We start from the raw sequence: 24194 nt of genomic DNA, 5'->3' as shown, positions 1-24194 counted from the left end.
GGGAGCCTTTATTAACAAAAATGTAATTACCACTGGTTTTGCAAGACTCTGGGTGACCTATGTCGTACCCTCTCAGGAATCCGAGTGCAGCTCAGACGAGTCCAGACTGCTCCTCCTTAGAGAGGAGGTGAACAACAACTGTTTTCGAGAATTATACGGCACATCGCCATCAGCGATCGTGGTCTTCGATTGTTCGTTTGCTAGAGCGCCATGCCCTCCGAGGCCCCACGTTTATATGATCATTATAGTTATAAAAAAATAAGAGAATAAATTAAAAACAGGTATGAAATACTATATGACATTAAAAAAAGAATAACGTTAAAAAGGGAGTGATTTGTAAAATATCCATAAAGAAAAAGTAAATCTGTTTACAGTTCTGTTTCAAATGGGTGTTGAGAGATGTATCCATAGATCTCTTCATGTTGCTCTCAAAGTGCACCAGATTGATGCTTTTAACTTCAATATTTAAAAATCTTCCCAGGGGAGCTTGCCCCCTGACCTCCCCATGTGAGGTCCACACACCACCTATAAAAATAACACTTTACCCCTGCTTACACCTATATGCCGTGAGCTGATTATCGAGCCTTCATTGTAACAGTCGCGGGTACACTGTGTGTGTGTGTGTGGGGATTGTTACAGTAGAACATTCCACTGTAGCGACCAGTACATTAATGGGAAACCCTAAATGTTTGAGCACCCTCTATGAAACGTCAAGCTACCCCACAGCACCCCCAAAATAGAATCTCTGGCGCCGCCACTGAGCCTGACTATTTGTGTTGGGGGGGCCCGACTTTTTTTTTTCTCCAAAGGGGGGGCCTGACAGAAAAAGTTTGAGAACCACTGGGTTATGGGCAGGCGTATGTTATGGACGACGAACACAGGCCACTCGATTTACAACATTACCCTTAACATTACAATGTTTTAGATCTTTGAGTTCAGCTCATGAAAAATGGGAGCAAAAACTAAATTGTTGCATTTATATTTTTGTTCAGTGTATTACGGCTTATTATTAAAAGTCCTTCAGTTTATCCGAAACATTCAGATTCTTAATCACCAAATTGGGAATGGATGGGTTTCCCTGGACAGGGAGGGAATGGAAAATGTAATATGAAAAGTAACTAAAGCTGTGCAAAAATATCGCAGCGTAAAAAGGACATGGACACATTGGACTTAGAGATGTAGTGGTGGTATTAAGTTGCATACAATGAAATGTGAAACCCCCCTTCAAGTACCCTTACCTTGACATTTTGGTTGGCTAAATAGTCCGGGTTACATTCTATCAATGTAACATGCCTAGCAACATAATGGTTTCAATAAAATGTTGTATTACCTATGTGTTGGATGATGTCACTGATGACCTCACACTCTATGGGCCACCGGGGGCAGGAGATGGATGGGAAGCTAACCAGGTCCAGCGGTGCCCTGAGACTCAAAACAGGCCGGCCGCCATCAAAGTCTACGAGCAGCTGTCTGGTCCGCAGAGTCTGACTTAAGTTTATAGTTACTGAGAGGAGACATGAATCACACCTTCAATTCACTTGTCTTTCCACTCATTCTCTGCCAGTGGTGCACTATGGGTATACATTTTTCATTAGGTCTGCCCCTATGGGTCCTTACCTCACCTAGACCACACAAGCTTGTTCATTTAAGAAGGGATTATGCTCCACCTGAATGCTTTCATTATCTCAAGTCGTGAAAGAGCTTGTTTAATATATAATGGTCTAGCCTTGGGGAAGGGATGCAACAAATACAAGTTTGACAACACCTCCTTTCTAACAGGAAAACCCAGTGCACATAGCATGTATCCAAATGCAGCGTTTATGAAAATAACTTACACTGCCTCCTCCCTGCTAATTCCTCCTCGTCTTCTTCTGTGTTGGAGTCATTGGTGTCAGATTTGTCCAACTGGTGGGTATTCCACCAATTCCTGATGGCAGAGACGGCCATGGTTGGTCTTTTCTCTGCCAGATTGAAAAAATGTAAGTCATGAATGTTCTATGTATTAATTACCAAACTGAGTAAGAACACATTGTCCTGGCCACTACATCGAAACAGGCTTGTCAGGATCAAAATCGACTATTGTCAATCTCCTCTGTGTGAGATAGATAGATATTAAAAATATGAATTATATTATCATGAACCAATAGAGATGTTTTGAAGCCAATGCCAAAATGGCATTTTGTCATAGAATATCAGCTACAACACATTTTAGTCTTCTTACAAATGCTAGAAATCCATGATATTAAGCTTTTCAGACATCTTATGATGTAAAAACTTTAGAAGCCTACTAAATGTAGGTCACAATTTGACAACACATCCACCAACTAATAATAGGATGGATGTGTTGCTAAATTACCACTTAGTAATGTTAAAATATGGAAGAGTTCCTGAAGTTGAACTATTAAACATGTGTTCATACCGTATAAATCCCTGTATAGTAGGCTATAACTTCAGCAAGCACGTGTAAAATTGTTTAATAGCATAACTTTTTCTGAGCGAATTCACGGAGATACCAAACTCACATGAGAGATGCTGAGTGGATTTCTCACATCGTCTGTTGCCTTTCTTCTCTAAGTAAAATGCCGGAATAAAAGTCTTCCTTATCCCGTTACATGGCGTTAACGCTAATACCTTACTTTCTGTTTTTTGTATGCATGAATTCCGCATGTTAACTACAGATGCAGCTTGGTCGTCACTTACGCACTCATGAATGACACGCGCGCAAACATTGTTTTGTAGTTGCTAACATTTTCCTTAGCTACGTCAATTAACAATAGATAGCATATCTCAGCTCTCTGACATGTTATCAATGAGTGGCAGACACTTACCTAGCTTACATTTCAAATACACAAGCTTAACTTCCTTTTATAGACACAAGATAAGAGCGAAAGCATAGCGGCTAGCAGGAGTGGAAGCCTCTTTCCAGAATTGCGCAATGTTTCCATGCAACAGGTCCTCTCAACAACACCGCTGTTGCCATGGAGACGAGAAGCAGTGGCGCAAATCAATGGGTCGGAAACTATTCCTTACAAATCCTCAAAATGTATATCTCTCTATGGACGGAAGTGTATTATGGTGCAGGAAAACCGTGTTATCCTGTTTATTATAAGAGATGAATTAACGCCATGTAGGTTATTCACAATTGTTCTATTCATTTTTATTCAGGACTTTAAAAAACAAAGTATGAAAAAATAACTAGTTGGAATAAAATAAAATAAAAACGCATGAAAGCCAAAGAAAAATAACTGGCTTTGGAAAAACAGTTTATTAACTTTTTACAAAATGTACAAGTTCAGTGACCCCTCCTGCCCTTCCAAAAACATGGCTTCTCCCATAATACATATGTACAGAGTTGTAAAAATGCTCAATAAAATAGACAATCCTTCCAAAAAAAACTGCGGTCATCTTTGTGGGTTCTATACAAAAAATTGTTTCCGATGGACTCAAAACTTTTGGCACGTTTACAATAGTGACTACAAACCAAGACAAAGACATTCAAACCCCTCTGGAGAATGGCCTCTAAATGTCTCCATCATAAACAAGAACAAATGATGAAGAAAGTCACTAGATCATTTCACAAAACATAATATGGGGTAGAATGACTTTTAAGTAATGGTTGTAGTGGATAAACAAAAAAAGAAAGAAGAGAAAGGCTGAATGGGCAGTGTATGACCCAGTGTGGGTGTTACGTCTTATTCGTCGTCTTCCGTTTCTTTAGTCGGTCGCGCCAGTTATCTGGAAGTGACTCAAAGTTGGCATTCTTAGAAGCTTTTCCCCTGTAGGATTAACACAGGTAATGAAGAGTTAGTAAGATGAAACATGTCAAATATCAAAAGAAACAAGGAGAACTCAATAGAACAGTTCAACCACATCTTCACAACTATAAAAAAAAGTATATTTAAAACATAAACTTACGTCATGAGCTGCTGGACCTTCCAGTCCTCGATACCCCTTTTGTTCAGCTGATCTCTGTCCTCGTCACTGGAGCTACTCTTTTCTTCTTCATCCAACTCTTTCTGGATGCTCTGCCACTTCTTCACCAGAGATGGCATTTTGATCTTACTCTTTTTTGTCTATAGATAGTAAGAAAAATAACAGAATTGTTTGTTTTGTATGTAATATTTAAGCAATGGATTGAAAGGATGGCTTGCATGTGTAAACTTTACATGCAAAGAAAACCAATACAGAATGTTAACAATAGAACAAAATAATCCTCAAAATATTGGGGAATTGTATTTACTGCCCTCCATGTAAAATGTTAACTGCAATACTAACCTTTTCCTTTTTCACTTTCTTGGTCTTGTCTGTGGGCAGAGCTTTGGCTGCAGGAGGTTCAGAGGGCGGCTGGGAGGGGGGCAGTGGGGGCTGAGGAGGTAGAGCAGGGAGGGGGGGGGCCGGAGGTTCACAAGGGACCAATGGAGCAGGGACAGCCGGTACGCCCCAGTAGGCAGCAGCGGACATTAGAGGGGCTGCAGAAAAAGAGAAACCTTTATTAAGTAAACACCTGAAAGTATTGCAATTACACTTTGAATTTAAACACTGACTTATTGAGGTGTGATACTGTTGTGCTCACAAAAAGAAAGTATGACAAAACAGAATTATAAACCTAGTTTATTACCAAGAAGCTTTCCCCTCAAGTTGTTTGCTAGATGTATTGTTGAATCGCATATTAAGAAAAATAAAAACATGACAAAAATATCTACTATTTATATATACAAACAAGAAAATGGTAAGAGCTCCAAAGTTTTAACAAGTGACAGATATACAAAGGGTTAAAGACAATGAGATTGGACTCTAGTCTTGTTTCAGGGGATGAGTAATAATGCTGTTTAGGCACACGGTTATTTGTGCCATTATGATTCACACAAACTGTAACTGCAGATGGTTAGTAGGGATATGTTTTACCTGCACTGAAGGCAGGTTGAGTGTAGAGGATAGCATTGCTGCCAATAGTGATGGCTTTATTCATCTGACCGGCTTTACGTTTCTGACCCTTCCCATAGGGCCCAGACGACTCCAGAATCTGTGTGACAAGAAATATAAGAGTTAAAAAAGGATGTCCTCTTTATTAGAATTTTGTAGGTGAACATTACCAAGAGTTCACCAACTAAAGAAGAAACTTGATTACTCCCGTACCTTCATGCTGGCAGTGCCTGGAGGTAAAGGAGGCCTGCCGCTGCCATCTAGCTCCGTTCCGGGGGCTGGCGGCTCCCCGTCATCATCGTCATCCATTTCCATCTCCACCTCCATGATCTCTTCATCGCTGTCAGGAGGGGGAGGGGGTGGAGGCGGTGAGCCTGGGGGGAGGGGGGGGGGCGGAGGCTGACTGGAAGGTGGAGGTGGTGGGCTGTCAGGAAGCGGAGGTTGAGATGGGGGAGCGAGGGATGTGTCACCGGGCTGAGGAGGATCTGGTGGGGCGGTGGAGGGAGAGGTACAAGATCCTGGATATTTAAAAAAAGAAAGATAAAAACTGAACTTATTATCATACCAAAGATTACCCCTCCAAATAATACAAATATATATTTATACTTGTATCCATTATATTGTTAGAATAGCATTTAGTCACATGATATGCACTTAATTCATCAATACAATATTCACTCCCATGCATATATTTATTAGGAAACAAACTTGGAAAAAAGGAGCAATAATATACATTTTATATATCTTAGTCAATTTGCTGGGGCCTCATTAATTAACGGTGCGTACGCACAAAAGATGGCGTACGCCAGTTTCTACGCACTGTTTGCGATTTATAAAAACCTAACTTGACGGGAAAATGTGCGGCCCACCACGCAAACTCTGACCCATGCGTACGCACTAAGCACAACAACGGGAGAGACGAGCAACTGCGACACCGTTGGCAGAAGGAAGAATGGAGATAAATATGTGGAAATAATACCATAAAAAAAATGTTACCTCTCATTTATCATATATGAAGAATTCATTTTCAAACATTGATTAAAGCCAATCTTAAAATGATTTAATGAGACTCCTCAGTGCACACAAAAACATAACTTGGAGAAATAAATATACGGAAATGTTATTGATCACCCCTCGATGATGTTCTCTAGTTAAGAAATGTATTCTCATAAATGATGCGGTAAACAGAAGGACAGAATTACTTTAAACTGACGCCCTTTCTATAGGTTGTTGTTGTATAGATACGAGCATGGTTTTATATACCATCACGTTTAAATCATGTTTTATGCCGTTCGCCGCCTACTTGATAAGTCGCTCGTAAAACACAGGAGGTATGGAAACTAAGAACACCATATGTGGTAAATTGTACAGCTAATATAACAAAAACACATAAGCTGTATTTCCTTTAACTGGTGGATTATGGATATATAGTTGCTGATCGACAGCTGGGACACAAACCATCAAATACAAAAACATAATTCAGATCCAGTCGTCATGACTCCACTCCGGAGGGATTCCCCGATCATTTCTTACAGTTTCTCATGCTGCTACTCTGGTTTAAACTGCATCCACCAAACAATATGATTTATCTCGACCTCCCCAAAATAACCAAAATCTGACACGGTGTGAAATGTATTTTTCAGCTGTTCCGTCGTCTTTTCCTGCGATCTTCTTCATGCAGTCAGTCAAAATGAATGAATGGACGTTTCTTTGACTATTTATAGGTAAATATGGGCGTTACGTGAATCCCGCAAAAGCTGCGCCGCATTTCGAGTTGATTGTGATTTATAAAAAGGGAAACCGGCATAAGATGTGCCGTACGCAGTCTTTTATGAATCGGAAAGTGTCGGTGCGTATTTGCTTTGTCCTACGTAAGCAACCTTCCCACGCCAATCCTACGCAAGGCTTTATAAATGAGGCCCCAGGTCTTTGGAGGAGCAGGAGTAGTAATAGACTGACCTGTGACCCCACCAGCAGATGCAGAGGATGTTTTGCTGTCCCCTTGACTGGATGTCTGTGTCTGGGTATCTTTCAGATCCTCCTCCTTGTCCTCCTCTTTCGGGAAGTCCCACTGGGAGGCATTGGTCCGGTCGTTCACATAGAAATACCGCCTGTGCTCTCTAAAGATTGGGACAAGAGAGATAAAAGGCAAGAGTTTCAATGACTGGCCTTGCAACTGGCTGATTGGCATGATACCCTGGGACGGAGGGGCAAGAGTGGACATAAAGGCCACAATAAAGGGAAGGAGTGTTGGTAAGGACAGCGACTTTTGCCGTCCAAATCGAAAAAACCCAATTAGAGAGTGCTTTTGGATGTGGATAGGGAACCCACCTTGCTCTCAAAATCAAAGAAAGCAATTCAAACCATCTCTAGGTCCTGAAAGTAGCATTCAGCAGCTCACACCATGGTTGTCACATTTGTTCCATTTTTTAGACAACCATTCCCTCCCAGACAGAGGAAGACGCCAGGGAGGAAGCACCATTATGAATCATTAACAACCATTGTTCAGAAAAATGACAAGCACAGTCAACTGGTTTAACATCAGAAAGAAGAATATAAAAAAAAACAGGAAGACATATGAAATAGAGTAGGTCTGACCTGCTGGATCCCGTCATTGCTCCATCTTCACCTTTTATTTGATGCGTGATACTCCTCGCTTCCACGGCATCACTCTGCTGCATTGCATTCTGGTGGTTGTAGTCCTGTAAAGTTCAAAACTCTCCCAAACAACCAACCTTCCTACCATATTCCCCCCTCCCATATTTTCCACTGACCGGACCCATAATCAGTCTACAAATGCCCTCACAACAAAGGGCTTAAGAGTCTGTCATGGGGGCAGGGAGTTTCCTCTGTGGCAGGAATATTTAACAGGAAGCCGTCTGGCCCAGAGTGGATGCTCCCTTATCAGTATGTGCCAGGATTGCATCACAGAAACCTGAAGAGTCTGTTTCTGGCAAGTATTCTGATCCTCTGAGACTGGTTAAGCTTCTCCCCAAGTCATGTAACAAAGTCTGCAACCTCGGCCCTGAGAAGGGTGTAGTCACACGGTAAGATTTTTGGGGGACGAAGGAGTTTAGAGATGTGAAAGGTAAGGAGCGCGTACCTGTCCCAGTGGCAGGACCAGCCTTTAGGAGTCGCGTTAAGTTCGTAATATTTTATGTGTTCGGCAGCTTCCTGAAGCCTGCGGCGAAGATAGATCCCGTTCAGAGCGCCTTCCCTCCAGTCAGCAATCCGAGTCTGCGGGGGGGGGAAAGAGAAGGGGGAGGGACAGGACACAAGAGTTAGATAGAGCGCAAGAAGTAGAAGTAAAGGGATAAAGATGCATCGAGACAGAAAAGCCACAAGATAGATGGGTAACATGAAAGAGTAATTACAGTAATTTTCGAGAATGACACCTTGTGATAGATTATTATGAGGATTTTAAATATTAACTACTACCACACGAGATGTATCATTAAATGATAAGGTGAAAAAAATTGGCATTAAATATTTTAGATGTGGGTTATCAACTGGAGGCCAGGATAGTATTGCCTTAAAATGTTCTCTCACCTCAGTTTGTAGCAGAAGAAACTGAAAGTTTGAAATCGCCTTTTTGTTTATCCCAAGGAACTCCATCTTGCTGGTTAAGGTGTTGGCCAGTTCTCCAATCTGAAACTACATTTTTGACATCATTAAAAACATGTCTCAAAAAGGAAATATCATATTATTGTGAGTAGTGATGGTAACATTGTGGTTACCTTGAGCTCAGGTGTTTCCACCTCTTCTTTAGCCGGTGGCTTTGCAACAGTTTTCTCCTCAGAACTGTCAATGTCCTTGTCTTCTCCTTCTGCAACGCTCTCTAGGACCGTAGGAATAGCTGAAAGAGACAAAAGATGTTTAAGTTTTTGTCTAAAAACAATTAATAAGTCCAATATTTATGTTTCTTTCAATATGTCTGTCATGCACGCCACCTTGCATGATGTCTATTTATTTGTTCTCACCAGTCTCTGCGTTGTCCTGTAGGTCCGAGCCTCTGCTGTTGGATTCCGGGCTGGGAAGAGAGGGGAAGGCAGTCTTCCACCTGTTCTTCTTCACTAAAGGGACACGAGAACCAAGTTCTTGGCTCGTCTCAGAAGAAGGACTGGAGCCCCCTGCGCTCCCATCACCATCCTCCAGCGCCCGGAGTTCAGCCTAAGATCCAGACAACATGTTAAATGCAATGTCAAAACACTGCTGCACAAAAAATATATATATATATATATATGTTGAAATTATTCCTGCAAGTAATCAAATACTGCTTTAAAACCCACCTTTTTCCTCTCCAGAGCCAGTTCCAGCTCTATTGTGTCTTCCTCCGTCTCCTCCTCAGCGTCAGAGTTTTCTCCCGACTGCTTCTTGGTAGAAGGATCTTTCTGGGTAGTTGGGATTGGGTCAGGGTCTGACCGAGGGGTGGAGGGGGATCCTGCAGGGCGAACACCATCTCCATCAGAATCCAAACTGTCCTCAGGCTCATCCAAGCTTTTAAGTAGCATTTTCCTCCATTTCTCCTCTGCTTCTTTCACTTCAGTAGGGATCAGCGGACCAAGCAGAGATGCAGCGACTCCACGGCGGTCCTCCTCTTCACTTGTGAGGCCGACAACACTCTCAATTACCTCCTATAAGAAAGAAATATGAGCATGATGTATTAAACACGACATAAGCCAAGCTCATTTACATTTGTGTTGCACTTAAATTAAACTTGCCTTCACTTTGGTCTCTTTCACTGATGGCGGGGCTGTAGCAGGTGCAACACTTTCTTTGGTGTGATGATCTGAATGTGCAGTGCCATTGCCGTTGAGACTAGAGCTACAAAGAAATACACGAAATACATCACTGACTTGCTGTACTGAAGACAAATCCAAAAAAGTGAAAATAACTGTACTTAAGATGTTGTAACTAGAAGGATTTATTTATTATTACTAAATTGTGATAATAATGCTTCTCTTTCAGTTTTTCCTACCTGTTGGCATACTGCCCGCGGATTTGCATCTGATCAGCTAAATAGTTCGGGAGCTCCCAGGACACCTCGTTGGTCAGAGTGTTCCAGTAGTAGTAGCAGCCAGAGTTCTCATCCCACACCTCCTGCCAGTCTCCCATCTCGACATCAACTGCAAAAAAAAAAACATATAAATTAGACGCTTTGAAACAAGATCATGACATATTTTAGGTGATCTTGCTAAAAACCAATACCATAGTATCAAGCAGATACATCCACCATATGTTTTGGGGATGTACCACACTAAGGCAATACTGTGAAATGCAATTTAACTGTTATGACGATAAATCATTTAGCTAGGGCACAAACTGTAGGCTACACCAAAAGAACCACTAGATGGCAGAAGAGTTTTATACAACAGAGATACTTAAAAAGGGTCTTTTGTCAATACGTGGGATATCACGCTTTGAACCCTTGATCCAAAATAAAGAACAGATAGTTACCTCCAGCAAGTGAGCACTGAGTATTATACTCAAACTCTTTGCTTTGTTGGTCCCGTTCCCCACTGGCGGCTGGCTGTTGAGCATTACCCTCAGGTCTGGGTGGGTTGGTAGTTGGGACTGAAGGATGAGATGCTGCATCTTCTGAATTTGGCTGGGTGGTGATTGCATCAATTTCCTGTGGTGGGATCAGAAAAACATTAATTTACATTTCTGACAACTATATTTTCTATTTGTTTAATTCTAAATCAATACAATATTATGCAAATTGTACTTACAGCCATGAAATTAGCCAATGTACTGTCGATGTCAGTTGACTTCGCCACAACAATCTGCGAGTCTCCATCATCCTCTTCATCACTATCATCATACGCTCCAAGCAAGGACAAACCCTCTACAGGTGGACACAAAACAACTGTGTCAGATCAAAACGTTTTCCATTGCACGATAAAGAAAAACAGCTCCGCATAGACACATTTACTCTTACCCGTGGCCTTTACTGCGGGAGTCTTCATGTTTGTTATTCTATCTCTCACGAATCTGAGTCCATTACCCTCCTGTTCGTCTGCAAAAATGTCAGCCCAGAGGTTAGCATTGGGCTAAACAGCTGCTACAGAGAGCTAGTTAAGCTAGAAGCTAACGCCATTCTCCCATACAGACACCACACTCACACTACTAAAGCAAGTTAAATGTCAGTATATTTTAATTAGGGAGTTTCATTACATGTGGTTAAGCTGGCCCAGTGATTTCCCATAGGCCTGTTTTGGCATGTTCACAAAAAGTAGCTTGCTTACTTATTAGCATGTTAGCCAATAGCTAAAATAAAAATGTATTATTTCGTTTCATAAGCTAACATTTGACTATCATTGAGATATATTTCGTAAAATAGCTTTTTTTTCGCGAAAGGTTATTAATGTGGCAGCTACATTTAGTGGAATACATCGTTTTTACGAGATGGGCCCTATCTGCACACCTCACGCATTTAGGATTCAGCTAGCCTGTCGCTAACAAGCCACTGAGGTAACAGTAAAGAATACCATCAGATCCCGAGGGGGCTTCTTCCCTCTCTCCACCGCGGAGCCCGGGAGGTGAAAGCTGAAGGATCGTTCTCCGACCGACCGCTCCGCCTGTGAGGCGACTTTTCTTACCCATCGCAGTCTCTCAGTCTGGGTCTGCTCCCTTCCCTGGCGTCGGTGTTGCGGCTCTGTCTTGCTGCTCCGGAGAGGCACAGAAGAAAGAGAACATCAGCTTCCGGTTCGTAGGGTCATGTTTTGTGTACAGCAGAAGCTATGTTTAAAGGCTAGCTGAGTTGCTAACGAGCTTAGAAACTCACCAAACGAGTCTGGGAGACAATTAAAACCAACTAAATCACCTTTCGGAGTCGTGGATATTTTTGCCGAGTAACTTTAGCTTATTTACATTTGTAAAGCAATCTAGCTTTACAAGAAAAAACTCAACCTGAGCTGAGTGAGTGTGTTGTTATTTCAGCAGACATGGGAGGCTGGAGATAAGCGATTTCACAGTTTCGGAGGGAAGACGCCCACCGATGAATGAATATAAAGACCCACCAAGGAGGCAGCAGCAGTCGAGGGGGCTCGAAGGACGATCAACTTCACAAACAAGGAGCCAACAACGGTCCGGAGCAGACACGATGGGTGCTACGATGGGACCGGTGCTACACTGGATGCAGGATGTTGCAGCTGTGACCCTCCTCAAAGCCCGGCGGACACTATTGCAGGCTGGCATCCTCTTCTGTGTCCTGTTTCTGCTACTATGGGTGTCCATCTTTCTCTATGGAAGCTTCTACTACTCCTACATGCCCACTGTGAGCTTTTCCACCCCTGTGCACTTCTACTACACTACAGATTGTGATGCCTCGGAGTCCGCACTCTGTTCATTCCCCATGGCCAACATCTCCTTCATGAAGAACGAGAGGGACCAAGTGATGGCTTACGGTCAGCCTTATCGGGTGTCTTTAGAGTTAGAGATGCCCGAATCCCCTGTCAATGAACACTTGGGCATGTTCATGGTCAAGATGTCTTGCTACACCAAGGGCGGGAAGATTGTCTCATCAGTGGGCCGATCTACAATGCTGCATTACCGATCCAGCCTTCTGCAGAGCCTGGGCACTTTACTGTTCTCTCCTTTCCTTCTGACTGGCATGTCTGAGCAGAAGCAGCTCATTCAGGTCGAGCTCTTCTCAGACTACAAGACAAACGCTTATCAACCCTCTGTTGGTGCAGTCATTGAGATCCAGTCCAAACGAGTGCAGATCTACTCATCTCAACTCCGTATCCATGCTTTCTTCACTGGTATAAGATATGTTCTGTACAACTTCCCCCTGACATCTGCAGTCATCGGCGTGGCCACCAACTTTGCCTTCCTCAGTGCCATTGTGCTGTTCAGCTACCTGCAGTTTATCTGGGGGGGGATCTGGCCTCCAGACCAAGTTAGAGTAAGGGTTATGATGGGGGACAACACCCGAATCCAGCAGAGGAGAGAGGAGGCCCGGAAGCGCATGGATAAGGAAAATTCACAGAAGGACCTCTGTTCTCCCCAAGTGATTGGTTCTGTGAACGAGGCCTCTGATTTTCAGGGAAATGACACGGTGGTGGAAGCATCGTCAAAGGAGCCCCCAGAAATCCCAGATGCCTCAGGGTCTGATGCACCGGACACCAAGGAGGAAGAGTCAGAGGAAGGGTCTCATGACTCTTTGGTGCCCACGGGGGAAGACGGCTCAGACGGGTTGGAGGGATGCCAGCTGCCTTCCCAGGGTGAGAACACCCTGCGACAGAGAACCGGGCCCTGGATGAGCCTGTGACCCACGCCGCTGCAGACAACCTAAGCACCAATAGTATACGCTCCATTTTGCATCACTCTTCAGCAAACCCACTGATGAATCGGCATGGATGCAGATGCATGATAACTAAATACCTGTGTTGTTTTAGCTAACAAACTAATGCTTATTATCTCGTGTTGAGAAGACTTTACCTCATTGCAACTTTGAGCTCTTCTCATTTCTTTCTGCTTATTGTGTACAGCACTTATCAAGTCTTGGGTTTTTCCATCTTTCTTTTCATGAAGCCTATAGCAGGATATACCACATTCCATTGTAATGCCTACAGGAATGTGGCATTACTATTCAGTTGTTCCACAAATATTGTAATACACCCTTTTAAAGTTAGTTGAACCTGCCCATGTTTTACTGCTTCTATGCCTGTACGCACTCTCTGTATTACCAGGTCAAATATCAGTAGACAGGGTTCTAATGTAGCTTCAGCGTACTTGAAATGGAAGTTTAAAATGGTTGAATGAATGAAAGAATGTTGCACACCCTTTTAGAGAAACCACAAAACCAAGCCTTGTGATTCACCGAGGCTCTCTCAGACCAATTAGATTTGGAAAATTATCCCATAAAGGAAATATGTGCAATGCTTCTGGCTTGAGGTAAATAAAGAACATGTTGTGATTCAATATACATTTTAAGCTTGCAAAAAGAGGCATTTTGTGTCAGTAAATACGGTGGATTTACAGCCACAGCATATGAAGTGAACGTTTCAACGCTTTTACTTGGTGTCCATTGCATCATCATCATTCCTCTCTATCCAGTATATGTTACAGTGCAGTTGAAACTTTGCAATTTCGAGTCGGGATTTGTTTATTTGTTTATAACGACAAATCACCAAGAAATGTAAGATGGATCTTTTAAGTAATATATGTCTGTCAATTAACCATGTTTGTATTTAATATTAAGGAAAAGTATGTGATGTTACTTTGTTGAAATACTGGTTGTGAGAGCTATAAAGTAAAGGTGTTTAACACATGGAGGTTTATGGTTAAAGCAAAAATGTATTCAAGAGTTTGAGTTCAGTTAAGTTGTGTTTACACAGGGTTCGGATCCAAATATATTGTAAAATATGATGTAATCATAGTAAGTACATTTGGATTGTGCCATGAGTAATATTCTTGCAAATGACCTAAAGTTATACTGTCTCTACGTGCATGTGTTGAACAATCAAAAATGAACTTTTTGTTTATGTTTGGGTGACATTCCTGTCAAACAATAAAGCCGCTTCAAAATATTACTTTGTTTTTGCAAATATCTTTGCATTTTTGTGCTTTAACAGTGGTGGCAACATATTAAAGTCCTACAAGGAATGAGATTGTATACTATTTAAGATTTAGAAACCCAAATCTGACAACCATATAAAAACATTAGTTATATTACTCTCATAGAAGTGTATATTGATAATGTATAGGTTAATAAATCAGAATATTTTTTAAAACAGTAACCGTTTTTTCAAACAAAATGGATAATAATAATACACTTCATTATTTTGTTAAAGTGTACATGACAATGACTAAAACAAAGTTATCTTTGAATTATCGAATTTTGGTTATCGAACAATAATTAAAGATTTCCTTACTCCAAACACCACATATACAAATACGATAAAGTCCTTTCTTTTGAACATAATAGAATAAGGCAAACCTTAAAAATATGTTTTCATATCATGCTGATAAAATCCTCAATAGGTTAATAATCAGTAAGTGTTTTGACTAATCTTGTCAATTGACAATTTATAAAAGATAATTGAGAATTGATCAAGTTTGATATTAACACACATTGATGAAAACACCATTTTTGATTTTACAGTGCCCCTCGCTGCGCCCAGTTATTAGTCACACCCAGAGCCAGAGAGTACTGTAAAATCCACATTTAGTGACGTCTTTGAATTTAGGCATGCTAGGGGGCACTGTAACAGTATCGAGATTTGTACATTTTACACACACTGAATAGCATTTGTATAACTTAGAATTATGTCATGTTCGTAGAACCTCTAGGATTACATGCAGAGAAATAGAATAGTTCTTTCATTCAATTTACAGTAGTTTAGTGTGTTCATGCTGTGAGAAATAATCCCGTTTCCAGGAAAAGGGCTGGTGTGCAACCTTTTTTAATTTATTTTCCTACACTTCGTTAAGAAGCATTCCAAATCCCTGGAATGATACATTGTGGGATGACATTTCATGTTGTTAGCAGAAGATTTTCCTGGTATGCTGAGGAATTGGAAAAGTGCATTTACGATCTGTTTCAAATCTGAACCTCATGCTGAAGATATTGAAGCCCATTAGCAGCCTTTATTCAAAGCCACAGCCCCAATCTATCCGATGAATTATGCATTGGTCTGGATAAGGAGTGCACTAATTGTATTAAAACCATCCATCACTTGTATTAAAAACCTCACTGTATTTGGCCTCAGTATAGGTACAGATATCATCTCATACTCAGATTCAACAAGACGAGTGTAACGAATCCTTTCTATTTCCACCATCTCTGCCATACCGACCAACTGCGCTGTCAATTTAACAGAAGTCTTTTGCACAGTTGATCAAGTCGACATACTGTACAAATGCCAGTTCTGATGGATTCATCGTACACAACTTGGAAAGATCACAAGATATATGTTTAATACCACAAGATAAAATAAATGTTTGAATTACAGAACATCTGATGTTGGTGTTACATTTCCAATGTCACTGAAGCTTTCATTGAATCCATTTACAGAGTTTTGCTAATTCAAATAAGGCCCCAACATTTTATAGAATCATTATCAAAAATCCCCTTTGACCTACATGGTTTTTACAACGACTTTCCTTTACCATATATAGACCACATGCCATCAGCCTTGTGTACAACACACCACTTAGCGTCAAGTGTTCCACTTGAATGTCACCCACGCCTCGTCACAGCTTCAAGTCACTTTGTTCGTTGACCCTAAATGTTGTGCTCCTCCTCATGGTGTACCTCTGTGACCTCTAATGTAGTGTCACCTGCTGCTTTTGACCCATCATCTTCCTGCTCATCATCTGAGCTGTCTGCCCAGCGCCCGACTCTCCTGCATCCCTCGCCCACCACCGGGGCGTTAACGCAGGGGTTGTGGTCATAGATGACAAGTTTCAACCCCAGCATGTGAGACAGGCAGGGGAAGTAGCGTATTTGGTTCCGATCAACATCAATGACGGCTAGAAAGTGCATTTCCAGCAACACTGGTGGGAACGCTGCCAGCTGATTCCCAGCAATCCAGACACTTCTCAGCTCTTCCAGCACCCCAAGCTCTCTTGGTAAACTCTGTATCTGGTTATAACCAAGGTGCAGGGTCTTGAGATTAGGGAGCTCACAAATCACCTGAGGGAAAACAGTGAAGCAATTAGTCTCCAGCCACAGAGTATTAAGCTCTGTGAGTTCTCTTAGTTCTCTGGGGAGACTGTAGAGCCTGTTGTTGCCCAGGTAAAGGATGCTCAGCTGAGGCAGTCTGCAAACAGCTGCAGGGAGCTCTTCAAAGCAGTTGAAGTCGAGGGCAAGGAGCTGCAGCTTCTTCAGGCCCTGCAGATCAGCTGGTAAACTGCTGAGATTGTTATCACTCAGGTAGAGCTTTACCAGCTCACCGAAAACACAGGCAGCAACAGGTAGCCGACGCAACTGCCGGCTGCTGAGGTCCAGGGTCCGATCAAGTGGCATCTCCTTCAGGTCCCCCACCAAGAAGCGTTGACAGCGCTCTGAGGGAATGAACGCAACTACGCTCCGCATGGCATTACCCATCTCTACCAGCCTCTGAAACACCACTGGTCCTCCTCATCAATTTAGTGCCAGACAAAGGGTTTCACTGAGGTAGGCAGTTGGCGTCTTCAAGTAAATATCATGGCATCCCATTAATGCTGCTCCACCGCCCTTCTGGAGTTATTGATCTTGAGAGAAACAAAACAAAGTTGCAACAATGTAATGCATCTTTGTTGTACTGCATTAGCATATGAGACTGCATGTATCAGAAATAACTTGATTATGACGTTGAAGTACACCATTGCATGTGAGAGAAGCCATGAAAATAACAAAGAAAACAACCATCAGCAAGGAAACAGAGACCATATTAAGCGTAAAGATGATCGTATGACAATTAAAAACACTTACTTTCCACTGTTTTCCTGCTGGTGTCCACGCCTTTCAGCACCTACAGTAAGCCATTTGTTTATCCAACTTAATGGGCTGAAAACATTATTTTCCCAGGGCAGATATTCCCCAGTGTAGTCCTCTCATATCGCTCAGTGGCTCTGAGCTTTGCCCTGACTTTCATGGCGATAGCAACCACTAGCTACTCTCTCCTCCCCATTTGTGCCTAATGACTTTCCCCCCTTCTTCTCTGAGATGACAGAGGTGGGAGAGGGAGACAAAGGGAGGGGCAGGGTACAAGCAACCATGCGTTGTGATGAAAGAGCAGCGAAGGTCATTTACATGATGTTATAATCTGGCCCAGACGCAGTTTTGGGTCTATTCCACTGGGCCAGACAAGTGGGCCTGTAATGTGGAATAATTTCAAGAATTTGTCAATGTTCACAGGGAGAGAGTTTTTTGTGTTTTACTCTGACCTCAATTGAAGTAAATGATTTGGTGTTTTTGAAGGGAAGGGAAATTAATTTACAGGTCCCCATGAAAACTGAAAGGTGTAGTGAGGTGTGGTGGAGGGTGCATGGCTCTGCAGGTCTGTGTTTTGTCAGTGCCACATTTCATCTGTTTGAACATCAACTGTGCAATCATTGTTGAGTGAAGACATCAGTGCCATACCCCTCCGAATGCAGGTGCTCATATTTCAGTTTTCAATGTAGGCATTAAAGCCCAATATAATGTCCTATTTAGCTTTCCTGGAGCAGGGTTTACTCCTGCACTGCCTGAGGTGTGATTTACTATGCTATGTTGCATACCTTCATTAGGGCTATTTTCCAAATAGATAATACTGAGAAGGAATTTTATTTTCCTTATCAGAAGGGTACACTGCTTGGCCCTTGTCTGTTTTAACTCACTGACAGACTGTTTTTAGCACTTGTCCTTCCCCTTATCCACTGCGTGGGCGCCTCAAGCAGGCAACAGTGCAACCCATACCAAGTACACAGAAATAACAATGTAACTACGCTAGTAAACCTTTTTTGTGCCAGAAATGTTATATGTAATAGCCGGAGGAGCACATGTCTTATTAATTTCCCTTTGTCTTTATTAATTCTATCTTCGACCTGCTTTTTCTGCCATAACCAGTCCACATTTATGGTGGAAAAAAAGGTCCATGAGCCTTCAGGTTTAATCATACCTACTTAAAAGCTAAGAGGCAGCAATACATGGTCACTCTAATTCAAATGTTGCAACAAAAGGATATGTATAATAACAACTCAATAATTGAGGATCTTGCTAATTAACCTGTCAGGGGAAATATGTAGCAAAAAATGCTTATTGGGTTTTAGAAGTACTTACTAGAAAACAAGTTAATACAAAGTAATGAAGGGAACTTTAGGGTCCCCTGGTGGACAATTTGCCTGGTTGGTAGGCCCTGAGAAAAAACTGCTTGAAATCGGAATCTAATGCCAATATCTTGAGGAACACAGTTGACCAAACATATTTTATCTGGATATTCTGACAATGTTAATAAAAGAGGCATATTATGTCTGTATTGAATGCAGCTTCACAGTATTGTAATGCAAAGACACGTTATTATGATCACAGGAAGGAGGTAGAGACGGCGGTGTCTTATTTATATTCCCTGCTAAAAGCAAACACTTTTCTATGTGTTTTGTTTTGTTCAGTTCTTGGTGTCTGTTTAGTCACTGTGGGACTAACGGAGTGCACTTTCTCATATTTTCAGATTTGTGTACGGAAGTGGTCAGCCGGTTGTAAGGTCAGAGGGTAAAGGCTATCATTCTTTCGATTGTGAATACACACAGCCATCTTGGATCTAACGTAGAGAAGGGAAATTGATGCGGTGAGGATATTTTACTTATTTGTAGTCATATTAACACAGTTTGGGTCATAATTAGGCCTTCTGTATAAGCGATTTCCGTCGCTGTTTTCCCAGGTTTGGATACAGACCGAATCGTTAGCCTTTAGCTTAAGCAGATTGTAGCTGCTGCTGCTGCAAACGGAGCGTAAACTGTGCCGAGAAAAAGCACAGCTGACTGGCTATATGTAGGCAGAAAAGGCCCACATTACTGCCTTATAGTGCTCGCTGCTTGGTAGACAAGTCGCTGTGTGTTGGTGTGAAATGTTTCGTTATGTTGTGGTACTTGGCTCCTTGTTAAGGCAGCCCGCTTGCTAAGCTAACACAGATTGATTACAAGCACTTAGCTTGCTAACTACACTGGAGTTGGCTAACTAGCATGTTAGCCTTGCTGCTGGTACATTTCTCAACAGTGTCAAATTAGGTAACTAATCTATTTGGAAATCATCATTCAGCATAGTAGTTAAGGAAGGAAAATAATTGAGCTGCCAGCTTATTTAATACATGTTTCAGATGAGATGAAAAGTGTGTTCTTATGGAATATCGTAATGTTCTTCCTTAATGCGTTTACATCAGTCAAAAGTATACACACATACTGTTCAAAACTTTTTATTAAACATCCACAAGATGCAAAACGTGTTAAAGGGATTTATGGAAAAAATGAAAATAAATGATGCATTCAGAAAGTTGAATTTGATTAAAATGTGCACTCATGAAAAACCGTGTCCTTTGTTTATAAAAGTTGATAATATCAGTAAAGTGTTGGAACATCCAGATGATAGGTTGTCTACTGTTATAAAAACAACATAGATGCTTTTAACTTGATGTTTTGAAGTGGAATTGGTGTATTTAGATTATAATTGTCAATTTACTGAAACATTGTATTTTTGTTTGTACAGTTTTTGGCCCATGACCATACTTCCTTCCCTCGCAAATCTTTGACAACAGCTCTGCTCTCTCTCCCTCTTCAGGTGACATAAGGCATGTTTGGTGCTAGAAAGAAATTTGTCGAGTTCGTTGAGGTAGTCGATAATGACTTCTCGGACGAAAGCATGTACTACAGCCAGCAGTCGATGTTCCCACATCGGTCGGACAAAGATGTGAGTTTTGCCATTATTCACAAACTTCTCTCATTTCAAGTGTTGACACCATTGGAGATGTTTTCTAGTTATCTTACTCTTTCTAGTCCTCAAATGTTTTCCTTCAGATGCTGTCGTCTCCCTCGCCATCGTCGTCGGGTCAGCTGTCGCAGCTTGGTGCGAGTTTGTACGGTCCACAAAGTAAGTGTTGTTTTTTCCTTTACACTCACAAATCATTTTTCTCATAGCATATTTGCATCATTCCAGTTTAGCTCAGGAAGACTTATTAAACCTTAAAACCTACTTGCATTTGAATGCAGGACACATTGCAGAGACATCTTGTCTGATGGGTCTGACAGTATTTGTTTCTCTCCCTGTTTTTCTGAAGGTGCACTCGGCTTCTCAGTAAGAGGCATGGGGAATAGTACGCCTCAGTTAAACCGAAATCTAACGCAAGGCTCGCAGTTACCAAGTCATATCACCCCCACGACGGGGGTCCCTACCATGTCCCTCCATACCCCTCCATCACCAAGCAGGTTAGTATAAAAGTGCTCACTTTTTTGTGAGTTTGATAACTGAGTTTGGATTCAAACTTGTGTGGCTTATAACAATAAATAATAACCTGGAAATAGAACGGCAAATCACATGACGTGAGCTCTAAATCTGACCTGTTGATGTTTTAACAGGGGGTCGTTGCCAATGAACACGAGAAACATGCTAAACCACTCTCAGGTCGGTCAAAGTATTGGGATGAGCGGCAGGACCAATAGTATGAGCAGCTCCGGGCTGGGCAGTCCGAACCGAAGCTCGCCAAGTATCATCTGTATGCCCAAACAGCAGCCAGCGCGCCAGCCCTTCACCATAAACAGGTAGACGGGTCTTTGTAGTGATCTGCGGTTCTTTTTGTTCCCTACAGTTTATAATATACATGTTTTTTGATTTTAAGGAAGGTTCTGTTTTTGAAGCTCATGCTTTGTTTTGTTTTCTTTCATCTGTGCAGCATGTCGGGGTTTGGTATGAATCGAAATCAGGCTTTTGGGATGCCCAACTCGTTATCGAGCAGCATCTTCAATGGCACAGGTTAGTGTGTTTACCTCAGGTGGGTATACCAAAGGATCATTAGTTTGGGGTTTTTATTCAAGCAAAAACTTCTGTGGTTTAAATTGAATACATTAAAACAAAGTGAGGATTACATACATAAACACACCTTGCTGGAGGAGCTTCAGGACCGTTGATGTGATCACCTGGTTCACTGTAAAATAAAGTTACAGTGTCTTCTCTAAGCAAGAGGCACAACTGCTTTTAAGTGCCGGCAGCGCGAGGCCAGAGTTAGAATCAAACTTTGGTATTTGTTAGTGAAAATACATTGATTTTCTGGACATAATGTAAGTTAATCTTTGACTGCTGAAACTGACGGTAGGTAACTATTGTACAAATGAGCTGTTTGGTTTAGTCAGCAGTTATTACTCAGGGGAGGGTGGGCTATTTATTAATACAATTACAATCTCAAGTAGTTACATAGAGTTGAAGGTGACATTACAAGTTCCTAACCTTCCTATTACTGCAGATGGGAGTGAAAATGTAACGGGACTGGATCTGTCAGACTTCCCTGCGTTAGCAGACAGGAGTCGGAGAGAAGGGACGGGAAACCCAACACCGGTGCTCAACCCACTGGCTGGACGGGCTCCTTATGGTAGGCCATTAGGCCGCAGAAAGTGTCTTACTGTTACACACATAAAGCTATAGGAAGTAGGTTCCCCTAGGAAAGGAAATAGATATTAGCTCCTTGATTGGGTTGATAATACTAGCCAAGGCTTTGCTTTAATGCACATCCACAGAATAGCTTGTGATGACCTTTTTGTTGTGATTAATTGCTCATTACATTTCGGGGAATTATAATCTCTGCTTCACTGTGTCCATCATCAAGTTGGCATGGTGACAAAGGCTTCAACAGAACAGACGCAGGATTTCTCCATCCACAACGAGGACTTCCCTGCACTGCCTGGCCCGAACTATAAGGACCCCTCGTTGAGCAACGATGACGCCAAAACTGTAAGTGTGAGCGACTGGTGGTCTGAAGCACAATCTGGAAGGATGTCTGTTAATCATCATGCGTTTTAAAAAAATATTGTTCTTTTTTTATTTTTATAACTGTTTTTCTTTGATTTTAGAACTTGAACTCCGTAACCAAGAGCATATCGAATGCAGATGGACCGAAGTTCCCGGGAGACAAGACGACCTCAGCACAGAACAACAACCAGAAGAAAGGGATCCAGGTGTTGCCCGATGGTGAGACTCCTCAGCCAATCGTATCGCTCCAATTCCACTGAGACATCCCTTCTTAATCGCACAACTTGGGTGAGGCAGTTGGGCTCTCTACCCTGCATTTGGGGTTAGATAATTATTGGATAGGCTGCAGTGAGGAAACCACAAAGAATATGTTCAAAATGGTACAGACCATTATCATCCTTCCATTAGTCTGTCTGTGACCATTACATGTTAAGAAAAAACAATTGGCTTGGTTTGCTCTCCAATACGTGCACAAAGTGTGGGTTTTATATATGGAGGTAATGTATTTGACAGTAAGTATTAAGTGTAGTCCGCAGCCCAGCGCTTTGTTGAACTCTGAATTATCCGGCTGCTGCAGGTCGGGTGACGAATATTCCCTCAGGAATGGTGACGGACCAATTCGGCATGATTGGCCTGCTGACGTTTATCCGGGCGGCAGAGACTGATCCGGGGATGGTCCATCTAGCGCTAGGAAGTGACCTCACGACACTGGGACTCAACTTAAACTCACCAGAGTAAGACAGAGGTTCTACCCTCGATACAGTCACATTTAAGTTTTTTTTAGCCACCAGGTGTATGGCCTAGAAATGATTCGAACTAGTCCAAAAACCCCATCATGAAACACCACAGCCCATTTAAATGTTCCATAACCTATAAAACATGATGAATACACAGGGTTTCCATGGTTGTAATTGCATGAAGTTTTCTTTTCACGGAATAAATCTTAGTTTAACCCTAACCCCTCTTTATTTAAGCTGACATGCCATTTTGGACAGTGGGACATATTTGGCTCTTAATTGGCTCTATGCATGACTTCTTTAAACGTTCTTGTCCCAAAAATAACATTTATCATAACCTTCACTTACTTTATTTCCAATATATCTGTTTTATATGAAAAATGTCTAGAAATTGTTCCGTTTCAATGTCCAGTGTCAATAACTCACATCAGCTTTCTTTCCTGACAGAAACTTGTACCCTAAGTTCGCCTCGCCTTGGGCCTCGTCGCCATGTCGACCTCAAGACATTGGTAAGACATTCGTGTGAATTATAAGCGGGAGGATTACTTTTTAATGTTTAATACCTGCCTTCATTTAGTGATCAATTGGCAGTCAGCAATAGCTTTTAAAGGGGACCTATCATGCAAAATGCACTTTTTGATGTCTTTTATACATAAAGATGTGTCCCTGGTGTGTTAGGGAACTCAGGCAGCGTCAGAAAATAAAACCCTCTCTCTTTTCCTCCGTACCCAAATCTCTAAAAACGGGGGTACAACGGAAAAGATCCAGATTTGCGTCCGATATGACGTAATATCGGAAATGTGGACCAACGGCACTATCAGAAAGTTGCCATCAGAAACAATGCCCGACTGTTTTGGATGTAATATGGTCGGTGTTTACAATAGCATCGCTAACACTCAGAGCTAACCTGTACTGGAGAGCATGTGTGTGAAGAAGCTGGATATAAAAAGGAACTCACCTTGTGGTATAACCGGCAAGAGAGAAAGCTTTTGAGCTCCATACTGTTTCAGAGATAATCCTTGATATCATGATCTTGCGTTTCATCACGGCAGTATTTTAGACAGTATCTGCCGGGTCCCGCATGAGCTCAGACGCCTCCTTTCTTTTTTTTT

The 24194-nt window shown here is 41.9% G+C and overlaps 5 protein-coding genes across 9 annotated transcripts in view; 2 read left to right on the top strand and 3 right to left on the bottom strand.

The window, feature by feature from the left end:
• The window catches only part of agbl2 (AGBL carboxypeptidase 2), a 7131-nt gene extending 4216 nt beyond the window's left edge, over window positions 1-2915 (bottom strand). For both annotated transcript variants that reach the window (XM_010797395.1, XM_010797470.1), the window contains exons 1-3: window positions 2829-2915; window positions 1836-1961; window positions 1331-1504 (exon numbers count right to left, since the gene is read on the bottom strand). In XM_010797395.1, coding sequence (XP_010795697.1) covers window positions 1331-1504; window positions 1836-1947 — 286 coding nt within the window. In that variant the 5' untranslated portion in view covers window positions 1948-1961; window positions 2829-2915. The remainder of the gene's footprint in view (window positions 1-1330; window positions 1505-1835; window positions 1962-2828) is intronic.
• A 322-nt stretch (window positions 2916-3237) lies between these two features.
• Window positions 3238-11595, bottom strand: fnbp4 (formin binding protein 4). 4 transcript variants are annotated; one of them, XM_010797142.1, is made up of 17 exons: window positions 11526-11595; window positions 10865-10942; window positions 10656-10771; window positions 10381-10555; window positions 9902-10049; window positions 9645-9747; window positions 9213-9557; window positions 8904-9093; window positions 8661-8779; window positions 8473-8577; window positions 8027-8160; window positions 6883-7043; window positions 5137-5441; window positions 4906-5023; window positions 4276-4469; window positions 3916-4073; window positions 3238-3776 (listed from the first exon to the last, which is right to left on the bottom strand). In XM_010797142.1, the coding sequence occupies exons 1-17, from the start codon at window positions 11527-11529 to the stop codon at window positions 3686-3688; spliced, it is 2544 nt and encodes an 847-aa protein (XP_010795444.1). In that variant the 5' UTR covers window positions 11530-11595; the 3' UTR covers window positions 3238-3685. The 4 variants fall into 4 exon arrangements, with proteins under 4 accessions (XP_010795444.1, XP_010795373.1, XP_010795516.1 ...); XM_010797071.1 differs by having other exon boundaries at window positions 11415-11589; XM_010797214.1 differs by lacking the exon at window positions 10865-10942 and having other exon boundaries at window positions 11526-11589.
• A 30-nt stretch (window positions 11596-11625) lies between these two features.
• On the top strand, window positions 11626-14462 carry LOC104967456 (seipin-like). Its single transcript, XM_010796953.1, has one exon. The coding sequence runs from the start codon at window positions 11924-11926 to the stop codon at window positions 13196-13198; it is 1275 nt and encodes a 424-aa protein (XP_010795255.1). The 5' UTR covers window positions 11626-11923; the 3' UTR covers window positions 13199-14462.
• A 1694-nt stretch (window positions 14463-16156) lies between these two features.
• lrrc10 (leucine rich repeat containing 10) lies at window positions 16157-16981 on the bottom strand. The gene has a single exon (XM_010765894.1). The coding sequence runs from the start codon at window positions 16979-16981 to the stop codon at window positions 16157-16159; it is 825 nt and encodes a 274-aa protein (XP_010764196.1).
• Window positions 16982-19102: 2121 nt separating this feature from the next.
• cnot2 (CCR4-NOT transcription complex, subunit 2) lies at window positions 19103-23591 on the top strand (the record flags this gene model as incomplete). The annotated part of the gene is made up of 11 exons (XM_010765883.1): window positions 19103-19181; window positions 20168-20296; window positions 20404-20476; window positions 20664-20811; window positions 20962-21144; window positions 21276-21355; window positions 21843-21968; window positions 22203-22327; window positions 22447-22564; window positions 22923-23079; window positions 23530-23591. Coding segments are annotated over exons 2-11 (1189 nt in total), but the record flags the coding sequence as incomplete, so codon positions are not given.
• Window positions 23592-24194: the final 603 nt, after the last annotated feature.

The sequence above is a fragment of the Notothenia coriiceps genome, unplaced genomic scaffold (assembly GCF_000735185.1).
Source record: "Notothenia coriiceps isolate Sejong01 unplaced genomic scaffold, NC01 NC01_scaffold00000290, whole genome shotgun sequence".
NCBI classification, from domain to species: Eukaryota; Metazoa; Chordata; class Actinopteri; order Perciformes; family Nototheniidae; genus Notothenia; species Notothenia coriiceps.
Note: the sequence above shows the minus strand (reverse complement) of the source record. Positions and strands in the feature narration are given on the sequence as shown.